Source organism: Phaseolus vulgaris, chromosome 7, assembly GCF_051622355.1.
Source record: "Phaseolus vulgaris cultivar YP4 chromosome 7, ASM5162235v1, whole genome shotgun sequence".
NCBI lineage: Eukaryota > Viridiplantae > Streptophyta > Magnoliopsida > Fabales > Fabaceae > Phaseolus > Phaseolus vulgaris.
This window is the reverse complement of record NC_143504.1, coordinates 35,920,289-35,934,732: the sequence shown is the minus strand read 5'-3', so window position 1 is coordinate 35,934,732 and position 14,444 is coordinate 35,920,289. Positions and strand designations below refer to the sequence as shown.

At 41.1% G+C, this 14,444-nt stretch overlaps 1 protein-coding gene across 1 annotated transcript; it reads right to left on the bottom strand.

Annotated features, from left to right (window-relative positions):
* Nucleotides 1–10,017: 10,017 nt before the first annotated feature.
* Nucleotides 10,018–11,304, bottom strand: LOC137829142 (uncharacterized). Its single transcript, XM_068635937.2, has one exon. The coding sequence runs from the start codon at nt 11,302–11,304 to the stop codon at nt 10,018–10,020; it is 1,287 nt and encodes a 428-aa protein (XP_068492038.2).
* Nucleotides 11,305–14,444: the final 3,140 nt, after the last annotated feature.

Sequence of the window (14,444 nt, the reverse complement as noted above, 5' to 3'; positions counted from 1 at the left end):
AAAGTGAGATGGAAAACGTTTTTTGATAAGAGATTTGATTCAATGTTTTGCAAGATTGCCTAAAGGTTGTGCATTGGTTCAAGAACTGATTTTAGGAGCTTTGTGATTTCCTGAATACCAGGTGTAGTTTGTTCCTTTCAATTCTTGTGGTTGTTTTCTTTATGTATACTTATAAGTTTGTAAAAATGTGTACTCAAAGGTTTGTTCTGACAGTGGTTGTGTGAAAGGCAAAGAGGGTGAGTGTTCTTGTGTGGTCAAGATAACCTCTTTGTGGTGTTGAGTGTTTGTAATATGTTGATTGATTGTTAGTGGAATACCCAATGGTTTTCTAGGGACTGGATGTAACTCTGGTAAGGAGTGAACCAGTATAAATTGATTGTGTAATCTTTCTCTCTCTCTCTCACTCATTACAAACTGTTTGATGTGGTTTTGTCTCTACTGCTATAAACAACCGGTTAAAACAAAATTTCAACCGATTGTTTTTCTGCAAATAGTTTTAACAACTTTAATTTTTAGCTTCCCTAATTTCTCTTTCTATGATAGTTGATAAATCTTCATTCTTAGCCAATCTTTGTGAAAATCTTTTGTGAAACAATTCACCCCCCCCCCCTCTTGTTTAGGTCATTAATTATAGAATCCTGGTCTTGTTACTTGTGGAGGTATTTTCCGTGGGAGTTTATTGGTGCTTTCTCTGAGTTTCTTGAAGTTCATACTACTATGGTTGATGAGTTTTATGAAGTTATACATGCTATGGAGGAAGCTCAAAAGATGGGGCTTACTAATGTTTGGCTTGAATGTGATTCTGCCTTTGTTTATGTTGTGTTTATTGCTAGGACTAATGTTTTGTGGATGCTTCGTAATCGATGGAATACTTGTGATACAAACCAGCAGATACTAAGGACCTAGCAAGCATTTCACAAATAGGTCAATCATCCCAGTATACAAAGTCAGGCCCCACCAAACCTCGAGAAAGCATCAACAAAAGAAGAACCAGATACAAACCTGATGTGAGTTGATTTTAGATTTATCCATTTTAAGAGTGACACTTTGTTTATGATTTGGATTTTAGCAAATCTAAGGTGAGACCTAGGGAAGATCCCCACTGGACACGAACTTATCCAAGTGGTTAAGTAAGTGTGAAGGTTCACTTCCAAAGGCAATAGGAAAAACACATTATATCGTGAAGATGATGCATATTGCGGAATTGAAAGACATAAAAGAAACAAATATGATGAAGGAAGCCGAATAGAAGTTGGAAAAGCAAAACAAGAACATAAACACAAAACACAAAGTTGTAATGGAAAAGGGAAAAATAGATGAAGGAAAGAAAGCTTATGGTGGTGGATAAGAGAAGAACATGCCACTTGAAAATCTCTCAACAATCACAATATAAGACCTAAGCTAAGAGAACACAAGTCTCACTCAAAATGTGCAGATTTTTCCTTCTATATCAAAATTCAACATCCAAATAAATGGAGTAAGGCACCCTATTTATAGGAATGGGTGCCTTGGAAAACAATATGAGCAAGGATAGGATGGTAAATGTGTGAGGGGCTGCCTTTAGGGTTTGACCAAGTCAAAATTGCACCCTAGGCTTGTTCTTCTAGAACTAGGTCGATTTTCCTTCCTAAAGGGCTAGGCACAAGATAAAATGATAACTACACCCCTACATTATGCTAAAGGCACCTATTATAGCATATCTTAGTATTTGGTCCCCTAAAGTGAGCACAAATTATTTACAACATGTTTTATTCTTAAGAAGACAAGAAAAAAGAACATTTGGTGTTCTGGTCTATGCCTACTTCTTCTTCTGGTGAGGTTCGCTAGATCTTTTGTGGGGTCTTGACTTGATTGTTGAGATGATTGTTCATAGTGTGAATGGTCTCTTGATGCATTGGTCATCTCCTTGTTTACTTGGATTGTATCAAAACCAGAATATCAGAATTTGTTCCTTCTTATTTTCCACAAAAACATGCTTATAAATAATTTGGGTTCACTTTGGGGGTCCAAATAGTAGAATAAGCTAGAGTAGAGTTCGTAGAGCATAAAAGGGAGTGTCCTTCACGAAATGGGTGTGCACCAAGCCCACTTTTTTAAGACAAGGCACCTAGGTTGGGAAGGGAAACCTTAGCTTCTAGAAACTAGGTAAACCCTAAGGCCGCCCCTCTTCATGAACATTGAAATTTTAAGTAAAGAAACTCTGCTTAAGTGAATTGAGAGTCTGAGTACATATTTACCAATTATATAGTCTTAAAAATAGCCATTTAAAACTTTTAACTAAGGGCCAAAACAGTTTAGAATCATGCAAAACATATTTACCAAACTTAACAAATTCTGTTAAGATTTTTAAAAAATAATCGATTGAAAACTTGATTTAATCGATTGAATTGGCCTTGACTGTGAGGTTAGCCAATTTCAGCTTTTTCAAATCCTTTTCAAAGGCACTAAGTGCAAAACAATCGATTGAAACGATAAATCAACAGGTTGTTTTTCACTACTTTGAAAAACATTTTCTTTTTGAAAGAACTTGATTGATTCAGTTTTGGATTAAGCTAAAAGTGGATTGACAAATTCTAATCTACCTAGAATCCATGCCCATAAATAGAAACCCAGCCTTCAAGCAATCTTTATGGATTTAGAGACATCAAAGCTTTAAGTTAAGTATGAACAAGATCGAAGGCAGAGAAAATCGCTCTTAAGTGTTAGAATATAAGGCTTTAAACTAGAGGGGGGTGAATGGTTTAAAGAGGGATTTCAAAAACTTTTAAGCCTTGAATGAAATTACTTCGAGAATATCTTGATTAAGACATCAGTTTTTCAAAAACACAAAGCTAAAAGCACAGCACAGGAAAACAATCGGTTGTTTCGCAGAAACAATCGATTGTTTATACCAGATTACAAATATCAAAACTGAATTTAAAGAGTAAGGGATAGAGAAAATGCACACAGAGATTTATACTGGTTCACTCTAAACCCAGAGCTACATCCAGTCTTCTCAGAAACCACTGAGGAACACCACTAAGCAATCAAACCTAGATCACTTACAATCACAACCAAAAAAGTGACATTGATCCCCTCAAGACACACACTCCTCTTGGCCAACACACCAACACTAAGAATGTTGATCTTGATCCCCTCAAGAACACACAGCACTTCTTAGCACACACACAAAGATTCTTGTTCAACAGATACAAGGATTACACTTGTTACAAAAGCAAATCTGAAATCAATACAAGCAGAAATCCTATCTCACACACTTTGATCAATCTCAATCTCTAAGCAATCTCAACTCTTTGAAAAACTCAAAAACTTGTGTTAATTGTCTTACTCAAATCTGTTTTTCTGAATATATTCAAAGATTTTGTTTGTTATCAAATCTTAACAAACTTATTCATTGCATTTAAAGATTGGTCAAAGCATTAAAGACTGGAGCATAATCAGTTAAAAACATTTAAAGCTCAGTCAAAACAAAAACCATTTTTCTGTTATGGTACCAAAACAAACAATCGGTTGTTTCCTCGAATCAATCGGTTGTTTTGGTTTTAATAGCTCAACCATTTGAAAAACAGTTTTCAATCTTTTCTAAAAATACCTAAGTATAAAACAATCGGTTGTTTCGATAAAACAATCAGTTGTTTTTCACTTAGTTTGAAAAACACTTTTCTTTTAAAAGAATTGAGAATGCCTATGCTTTGGATTCGATCAAGGGTGAATTACAAAACTCAATCTACCCCAGATCCTATCTAAGACAGCTTAGAAATAGCAAGCACAACCTAGCCTCCAACATCCTTCAAAGGGTTTTGGATTCTTCAAAGCTTGAACACCACTTGGTTCAACATTAAGATCCTTACATACTTGAGGTATAAGGTTAGTTGTGGGTCCTTGGCCTAATACTCGCATGTGACTTGCCCGGTTACGAGTAATGAGTCACTTTTCACCAACTAGCTCTAAGCTCCCAATTCCTTGGCCAACAACATCCCTACTATCAAGGCCTCATATTACTTCCGCTCTTGGCTATCACCACAAAGGGAGATTTTTACTTATTTTTGCAAACCATACTATTCTCGGACTTGGTGAACTTACGTAAGAGGGAGGTCCACACGGGGGACCATATTACTTCCGCTCTTTACTTTATCACTACAAGGGAGAGGTTCATTTATTTCTGTTAACCATACTATTCTCAGACTTGGTGAACTCACGTAAGAGGGAGGTCCACTTGGGGAACCATGTTACTTCCGCTCTTTTCTTTATCACTACAAGGGAGAGGTTCATTTATTTCTGCGAACCATACTATTCTCGGACTTGGTGAACTCACGTAAGAGGGAGGTCCACTTGGGGAACCATGTTACTTCCGCTCTTTACTTTATCACTACAAGGGAGAGGTTCATTTATTTCTGTGAACCATACTATTCTTGGACTTGGTGAACTCACGTAAGAGGGAGGTCCACTTGGGGAACCCTGTTACTTCTGCTCTTTACTTTATCACTACAAGGGAGAGGTTCATTTATTTCGCAATGTACTTTAACTGAATAACTTTTATTCGGGTGACCTCATTAAAAAACCCTTTCAAGGGAAAAAGAGTGTCCCCATAAACGTGTACAAATGCAAAGTTTAACTAAAGTAAAATTTCAGGTTGGTTGCAATCCAAGTGTGAGGAATCGCACCACCTTCTAACGTCTCGAGCCTATACGCCCCATTTCCGAGGGTCTTTGTTACTCTAAAGGACTGGTCCACTTGGGGGATAACTTGTTTTCTAACTGGAACGGGTGAGCTTTACTCATTACCAGGTCGGCGACCTAGAATTGCCGAGGTCTCAGCTTAGAGTTGTACTTGTACTCCACCCTCCTTTTCAAAGCTTCGGCTTTGATCTTTGCTTCTTCCCTCACCTCGTCCAGTAGGCCCAAGTTCACCTTTCTCTCTTTGTTTGATTCTTCGACTACGAAGTTCTGGAAACGCGGTGAGTTCTCCTGGATTTCTACTGGGATCATAGCGTCCGAACCGTATAACAAATTAAATGGCCTTTCCTTGGTGGTGGACTGAGGGGTGGTGAGATAGGCCTAGACAATTCTAGGAACTTCTTCTGCCCAGGTCCCTTTGGCTTTGTCCAATCTTCTTTTCAGACCTCTGAGCAGAACTCGGTTGGCCGATTAGACCTGTTCGTTTGTCTGGGGGTGTTCTACCGATGCAAACACTTGCTTTACTCCCAACTCTGCGCTTAACTTACCCAACTGTTGGCTTGCGAACTGGGTACCATTATCAGATACTAACCTCTTCGGTATCCCGAATCGACATACAATATTCTTCCACACAAAGTGTTGAACCTTGTGGGTCGTGATCTGTGCCACCGGTTCCGCTTCAATGCATTTCGTGAAGTTCTCTATGGCAACCACAAGGTACTTCATCTGCCTTACTGCCAAGGGGAAAGGCCCCAAGATATTGATTCCCCACGTATGGAATGTCCACGGGCTGTATATTGATCTCAACTCTTCTGGGGGTGCATTGTGCCAATCAACATGTTGTTGGCACTACTTACATCGTTGGGCGTATCTTGTGCAGTCTTCCCTCATGGTTGGCCAGTAATAACCTGCACGGAGGGTTTTCAACAAGAGAGATCGGCCGCTGATGTGGCTACCGCATATTCCATCGTGCAGTTCTGCCATGATGCGTGTGCACTGGTCACTGTCCACACATACCAATATGGGATGGGTGAACCCGTGCCTGAATAACTTTCCATCGATTAGGGTGTACTTACTTGAATTTTTCTTCACTTTTCAGACTTCTGCGGGATCTAGTGGGAGTATTCCGTCGGCCAAGTAACACTGGTAAGTTATCATCCAAGTTTCTCCTTCTTCGATGTAATAAACATGTGGCATTACCACTCCAACAACCAGGTACCTGCTTATTCTAGGCATTTTCACTGTCTCCTGTGTTAACGATCGATGACTCCTCCTTATCCCTTCAAGGGTTTCTACACTCTGGATTTCGGCCATCTTGTTTGTGGTCGTTCGAGGCGTCCTCAGGGTTTCCTGAATCACCGTCCTCTATCGGGCCCCCTTGCCCGAACTAGCGAGTTGGGCAAGCAAGTCAGCTCGGGCATTTTTCTCTCTGGGTACATGGACTAGCTCGAACACATCGAATGATTCTTTCAACACCTGGACGTATTCTAAGTATACGACCATCTGAGGATCCTTAGCTTGGAACTCCCCCGTGACCTGTCCTGAGACTAACAAAGAATCACCTTTCGCCAGCAATTCCCTCGCTCCCATTTCCTTTGCTAGTAGCATTCCTACGATCAGGGCCTCGTACTCTGCTTGGTTGTTACTGGCTTTGAAAGCGAAATGGAGAGCCTGCTCGATTAGCAATCCCTCCGGACCTTCCAAAATAACACATGTTCCATTACCTTGTTGATTTGACGAATCATCTACCGAGAGTACCCACTTGAAATTTGTCCCTTCTTGATGGGTGGCTGCTGAGGAGAGTTCCACTACGAAGTCGGCATAGATATGGCCCTTAATGGGGCCCCTGGGTTCATAATGTGCGTCAAACTCAGATAGTTCTACCGCCCATCGTGTCATTCTTCCCGCTACATCTGGTTTCTGTAAGACTTTGCAGATTGGAAGGTTCGTCATTACCATGACGGTGAAACTTCGAAAATAACGGCGAAGCCTCCTGGCTGAAAATACTACGGCTAAGACCGCTTTTCCCAAGGACTGGTATCTTATTTCGGGTCCCTGCAACACCTTACTGATGAAATAGATTGGCCTTTGTACCTGGTCTTGCTCTTGTAACAGGACCGAGCTAATAGCTCTTTCTGTAACTCCGAAGTACAAATGGAGTGGAGTACCTAGCTCGGGTCTGCACAATACCGGCGAGCTGGCTAGGTATTTCTTCAAATTTTCGAAAGCCTCCTCGCATTCGTGGGTCCAAACGAACTTGTTGTTCCTACTCAGGCACTGGAAATAAGGATGACCATTGTCTCCTCCGGCCGACACGAATCTGAACAGAGCAGTCATGCGCCCTATTAAATGTTGTACTTCTTTCACCGAGATTGGGCTTCTCATGTTTATTAGGGCAGCACACTTCTCGGGGTTTGCCCGAATTCCTCGCTCAGTGAGTAAGAAACCTAGGAATTTTCCTGCCTCTACCCCAAACATGCACTTCTCCGGGTTCAATTTTAACATGTACTTCACTATCGTAGTGAATAACTCTTCTAAGTCGATTGTGTGTTGTTCCTTTTGCTGGGTGGTGACCACCATGTCATCCACATACGTTTGGACCTTCCGTCCCAATATAGGAGCCAGTACCCTGTCCATTAGTCGTTGGTAGGTGGCCCGTGCGTTCTTTATCCCAAAAGGCATGGCTCTATAGCAATAGCAGGATGACTCGGTCATAAACGCGGTCTTGCACTCGTCCCTGTGATGCATCGTGATCTGGTTGTAGCCGGAGAAGGCGTCCAGGAAGTTAAGCAATTTGCACCCGGATGCACTGTCTACTAGGGCATCGATACTGGGCAATGGGTAGGAATCCTTTGGGCAGACTTTGTTAAGATCCGTGAAGTCGACACACATTCTCCACTTCCCATTTGCTTTCTTTACTAGCACCACGTTGGCCAGCCATTTAGGGTACTGGATTTCTGATAGAGATCAAATAAGGGAGGATTTTACTAATGGAGGAAGAGGTCATTCACCCAAACATTTAAAGTTCTTCCTTCTAGTCTTCTAAAAAATTAAAGAAGAATTAAAATAAAGAGATGACCAAACCTAAAGCCAAAAGAAGACTCAAGAATGGGCTTCAATTAATATCTCTCTTTATAGTTTCTTTTGTATAAATTTGTAAATAATATAGAATAGTGTTTAGGTAGGTGCTAAAAGGGAAACCTAAAGATACCTCTTGTGTAAAGCATCTTTAGATATTAGCTTTAGAAAATTCTAGAAAGATATCCCTTCCTCCTTCACTTTAGGCGCTAGAAGTGGAAGAGTTACAAGGAACTTTAGTTAGCTTCTTTTGTAAGCCTCTTGTACTTTCATGACCGGTCCTTCTCCTATATAAGGAGGGCTTGAGTCTTTCTAATACAGATTTGATATTGAAACTACAGAAATTCTCCCAAATTGGTGAGTGAGTGAGTGAGACTTGTCTTCTCCTATTCTAGTCTTATCTTGAGTGCATCTTGGAACCTCAAGTGGCGGCATCTACACTCATCTTGGAGCCTTACACACTTCAAGTGGCGTGTTCATATCCAAGAACTCCAACCACATAAGTTTCCTTCTCTTTTCCATCTTTTTCATCCATTTCCATGTCCATATAAACTCAAGAAACATGTCTTAGGCTTTTCTTGCACTTTTGTTCGGTTCATTTGTTCCATTTCCCATTTTGTTCGGTTCATTTCATTTGTTAATCATTTTAATCGGTTCAATAGCTTTCTTTCTGGCTTTTGTTCGGTTCATTTACTTTCTAAGTAGTTTTAATCGGTTCCTTTGCTTTCTTGTGCTTTTCAATCGGTTCATTTGGCAAGAAATGGGTTTCTACATGAGTTTTGGTGTGGTGGCTCAAGTTTTGGTGAGTTCTTCAATGAAAGAAAATTGATCCAATTCTAGAAAAGTGCCTATTCATATTCCAAGTCAAGTTGATTCCATATCATGTCTATGAAACATCTCTATCTTGCTATTGGAATCATATCAATTTCCCTGATGTGGCCACCTTTCAACAATTTCGTTGTCTCTTCCCAAATGACTTGTCGCTTCTCTTCGTTAAAATTTCGTCTTCTTTGGCAGACAGGCCGGACGCTAGGGTCCATGGTGAGGTGATGACACAGGAAATCAGGGTCAATGTCAGGCATGTCAGCGGCGGACCATGCAAAGGCGTCGAGGTGTCTCGTTATGACTTCGAAGATTTGGTCCCGTAACTCTATGCTGAGAGATTGCCCAAGTTTAAACATCTTCCCCCCGATCAAGAACTTCGGCCTTCCCAGTAGTATGTTGTAAGCTAAGTGATGTGATTCCACTAGCCATATAGAGAAAGGTTCTTGACCTTCTTAGGAATCACCTTGAGTTGGACATTATAGAGGCACTTTTCTTAGAGTTGGATCATTGTTCTAAGACAAGAACTCACCAAAAACTAGTACCAAATCCCAAACTCATTTGGATGAACCAATTATAGTCAAATTGAACCGAATAAGGTGGAAGAAAAAGCAATTGCACCGAACATCATACTTATGGAATGAATTGAACCGAACAAATGAGCTAGAAAAACAAAGAAACAAGATGAATGGACTGAAATATAAAACTGCCGAACCAAAACTCATAAAAACAGCAAGAACACCAAACCAAAACTCAAGAACACAAGCTAACAAAAACAATAGAAAGATGAGAAAGGAAGGAGAGAAGAATTGCTCATGAAGATGGAAGGATGTTGGATGATCTCGCCACTAGAAGTGTGGAATGCTCCTAGATAAGAGTTGTTGCCGCCACTTGAGGACTCCATGGATCCATCAAGATAAGACTAGAGAAGAAGGCTCAAAAGCTCTCCAATGATCACTCAAAATTTGAGTAGAGTTTTCTTAGATTAATTCCAATCTGAATTTTACAAAGGAAGCACCTCTATTTATAGCCTAAGGTGCTGAAAAATAGGTGGGAAATTTCAAATAAACTCATTTGAAATTCCCACCAAAAACAAGTCAGATGGGAGGTGTGACCTTTTTCTACTATGACACCTCCCAAAAACTACATCTACACCACTCTCCTAAGTCACATGGGTAATGTGACTTTATTTTACATTTTCACACTCCTTTATTTAATAACCATACCTCCTAAAACTATACAAGAGTATTTCAAAGCTTGGCATTGCCCCTCATGGGATGGACTTGGGCTCTTTGGGCTTTGGCCTTCTTGGACTTGGGCTTGGGCTTTGGGCTTGGGCCTCATCTTTATTTTATGTCTTCTTTTAATTTTGAGAAGACTAGAAGGAAGAACTTCAAATGTGAGGGTGGATGTCCTCTTCCTCCATTAATAAAAGCCTCCTTTATTTGATTCTCATCACTAAGGGTGCATCGACAACAAGGTACCTGACTTTAGTAGTGTGCGAAGACAGGTTGTCTGTGAATGTGGTACTTAGTTCAATGTACCCATGGACTTTTACCTCGTTCCCGGAAAACCCGTACAAACGTCTGGCGTAGGGTTTCAACTGGTCCGCGGACAACCATAGACGATTGAAGGTTGTTAAGAACATAACATCGGTCGAACTTCCTTGATCTACGAGGACGTGGTGTACCCTCCTCCTGGCGGCGATTAGAGAAATTACCACCGGGTCATTATCATGTGGTACGACACCTTGGAGATCGACTTGCGTGAAGGTGAGGTCGACGTCGAGAGCGAGATCTGTCTTTCGTGCCTCTATTGTTGCCTGGGAGGCATATTCCTCTCTTGGGAAACCTCTTGGGATAGAGTTTACCTCTCCATGAATAGGAACCTCGTGCCTCTGATCTGCTCTCGTAGCCACCAATGTCTGATCGTTCGTTTCTTCTTGCATGTAGTCCTTCAGGAATCCGCTCTTTACTAACTCGTCTAGTTGATGCGTCAGGGCTAGACAGTTTCGTATATGGTGGTCATTCGCCTGATGGAATTCACACCAAGCGTTCTTGTTGGGCCCCATCTTTCTATCAGTCTTCGCTGGTACCTTCAACCTTGCCGCTATGTTGGGGATGGCGATCAACTCCTTGAGCTCCACCCGGAAGTTATGCTTTGGGGGAGGATCTCGTCTTGTGTGTGCCCCCCTCGGGGTCCGTTCGTAGGGTTTCTCCGCCCCCTTCTTCTCTGTTGTTGGTTCGTGAACTCTCATAGGCAGGGGTCGGGTGGTTGCCCGTGGCTGAACAGGGGCCACGAGGCCTTGCTTCTGTGTCACACGATCATCTGCAGCGATGTGTGCTAACGCTCGGCGTCGAATCTCTATGAACGTCCTCGGGTAGATCCTTAGCAACGATTCACTGACGGGCCCAGGTAGCATTCCCTTAACAAAGGCATGAACTATCATGGCCTCATCGGTGGGCTTTAGGCGGACCACTTGAATCGCAAATTTATTCAGGTAATCCTTCATGGACTCCCCCTGGTACTGTTTGACATCAAAGACGTCGTAGGAGAGTCGTGTGGGGGCCTTGTTGACAAGGTATTGTTCCCTGAACAATGTGGCAAACTGATCAAAACTAGTGATGTGTCCGTCGGGGAGGCTAATGAACCATTCTAGCATTGCGCCCGATAGGGTGCTCATCAACATCTTACAGTAGACGGCATCAAATCTCCCAGTGAGCATCATCTAGGTGTGGAATGTCGTAAGGTGGGCCTCCGTGTCTTCTACCCTTATGAAGGAGACTTTCGGACCTAAAGACGTTGTTGGCAACACAACATTCATGATTGCTCGCGAGAACGGCATAAGACGTGCCCTAAGTGGTACCGGTGGTGCATGCTAGTCCGTCGCTCGTTCCCTTACATGTTGTAAGCCCCTTCGTAATTCCTCATTGGCTCTACGCAATTCTGCGTTGTCTGCTCAAGAAGCTGCTACTTCTGCTTGGAGAGCGCGCATTGTATCTAGGACCTGCTGTGTGGTCACATTATCGCCTTCGGGGGGTGCCCTCCCCTCAGATCTAGCTTTCGCTCATCTCGTACTCCTCATATTGTTGGTTAAGACTCCTTACGTGATTCTGAATGGGACCTTGTTTTAACGAGCCCCACGGTGGACGCCAAATGTTCTCGCCGGTTGACTCGCCTCGCCGGTCAACTCCAATGGCTGCTTTGGCCCTTCTATCCTTGCCTAAGAACTGTGCCTTCTCTGTTAAGAAACTTCTCACCTGCAAAGACAAAGGGGCGCCCTAGCGGCCGTTTGCACTCCGACGCTCAAGTCAGTATTAGGGCAAAGAACACCAAGTGTATAAAATAGCTTCAGTCTTAAAAGCTGCGTACCTTACTAGGGTTCTTAGCACCCTTTATATAGGTTGAAACTAGGGTTTACCTCTGTTCTTTTACCATGATCTAGGGTTCCTTGAGGAGTGTCCCTGTGCCGCTATTGTGTAATCTTAGCGTATCTGGCACATGAACTTCTTTTAACTGGAACACAACGGATAATCAGAGCGGCCGCCTAGGTCCCATCTTGGTATACCTAATATCCAACACCATTTGTTTTTGCGGGTGCCCTATGTATCCACGTGCCATGCATGCTACTTCCCTGGAAACCCTAATTCAGTTGGACCCTTACACCTCCTAGAATTATCCATGATGTTGCGCCTTCATGCGTCATACATCCCATATGCATGGATCCCTCGTGCCTTAGGCTTCCCACACATCTCTTGTCTTTAACTGTTATCTTAACGAAATCCTAGGGCCCGCCTTACGGGGCCTTTCACTTCAACCTGCCAGTCGATGTCCGATCTTCTTCCTTTACTGGGAAGGTTCGACATTGATCTCTAACATCAGGCTTAGGGTAGCAATGTCAAAGACCAACCAACCCCCTGGTAAGTGTGTCTGGGACCCACCTTAAGTGACCCACTTCCCTTACCATACATCAGTGTGCGATGTATGAGGTCAATCTCTGGATTGATGACCGAGAACTGGTCGGGACAATATTGTTTTACAACTATCAGATGTTTCTTTTCCTCTTTCAAATTATTAAACATATACCTTCATTCCCAAATAGTCTCAGATTTTATTCTTGTTTCTCTTCTAGAGATATTGTTTCCAATTTTCTTCAAATTTGTGCATTAATTGTAATTGATTCCAACATTGTTGTGAGAGATATTGCAAAATATTTTCTTGAATAATATCTTCAAAGTATATTTTCTCTATTTTTGAAGGATTTTGCAAAGGAATTTTAATTGCAGGATTTTTAAAGAATATCTTGATAGAAATTTGCATTCAATTCCTTTTCTCAGATATTTGCATATTTAATACTTTAATTTTTTATTTCAGATGTTGTTTCCTGTTTTGATCCAAAAGAAGCAACTTAGGTTAAAAATACAAAATAAATAGGAATAACAATAAAGGTTGAAATAAACCCAATTAGAATAATATTAATTAAAACAATAGATTTATTTATTATTATAGTCCAATAATCTATGATTAAGGCCATTGAGTGTGAATAAATATATGCTCATCAGTCGGTCATGAAAGGAGACCACAAATTTTGGGATGAGTGCCTTCCTCATATTGAGTTTGCATAGACTAGAGTGGTCCATAAAACTACTAATATTTCTCCATTTAAGGTTGTATATGGTTTTAATCCTCACGCTCCTTTGGATTTGTTACCCTTGCCTAATTTGTGCATAAGGAATGAGTAATAAAAGCTGAATTTGTTAAAAAATTATATGAGAGGATTAAAAATCAAATACAAAAACAAACTGAGAAATACATAAAACATAACAATAATGGGAAGAGGGAGATAGTTTTTTAAAGAGGGAGAGTGGGTTTGGCTGCATGTTAGAAAAGATAGAGTCCCTAGTCACAGGAAGCTTAGTCCTTGAGGGGATGGTCATTTCCAAGTTCTTAAGAGAGTCAATAATAATGCATATTAGTTGGATCTTCCTGAAGAATATGGAGTACATGCTACTTTTAATGTTATAGATCTAACACATTTTGCAGGTAGCATAGATGATGAGGCAGAGACTTTTGATTTGAGGATAAATCCTCTTTCAGAAGGAGGGGATGATGGAAGAGGCCTCAGCTCAGAACCAACCACTAGAGTTATGGCAAGGAGAATACAAGAAGATTGAGACTCTGCTACTGATGGCAGATACACTCTCTTGTACATATTCAAAAATGTCATAACCTAGTGTAAGTTCTAGAGTAGTATTTAAATTTTCTTGCTTAAAAGTAGAGTCAAATTTTTACTTGTAATTTTGCTTTAAGTAAATTAGGGTAAGGGTTAGGGTTCTAATTGGGCTTAATTGCAACCTGATGTGAGTTGATTTTATGATTGCACATTTTAGAGCTTTCACTTTTGTTTATGATTTTTAAGATTACAATTTAAGGTGAGAACCCAAAGATGATCCCCGCTGGACACAAACTTAACCAAGTGGTTAAGTAAGTGTGAAGGTTCACTTCTAGAGGCAAAGACACAATTATAAGGTGAAGATGATGATGATTGCGGAAGTAAATGAACAAAATGAAGCAAGGAATAAAGTGATGACCGAATAGTAAAAGAAGAAAACAAGAACAAAAAGAGAAAGAATGAAAGCGTAACGAAGAAAGAACAAAAGAATAGGGATTAAAAAAAGGATTATGGAGGATGAAAGATGGTGTCACACCACTTGGAGGGTGGGATACTCCAAAATAAGTGGTGCAGAATTGCCACTTGAAGTGCATTGCACTCAAGATAAGACCTAATAAAGGGAGTACTCAAACTCACAAAACACTCACACAGAGTTTCTTTACATAATTCAATTTCAATGTCAATGTGTCCAATAC

What these genes read in the sequence shown, in the direction of transcription:
- LOC137829142 (XM_068635937.2), bottom strand. Translation starts at nt 11,304, where the DNA reads ATGATGCTCACTGGGAGATTTGATGCCGTCTACTGTAAGATGTTGATG.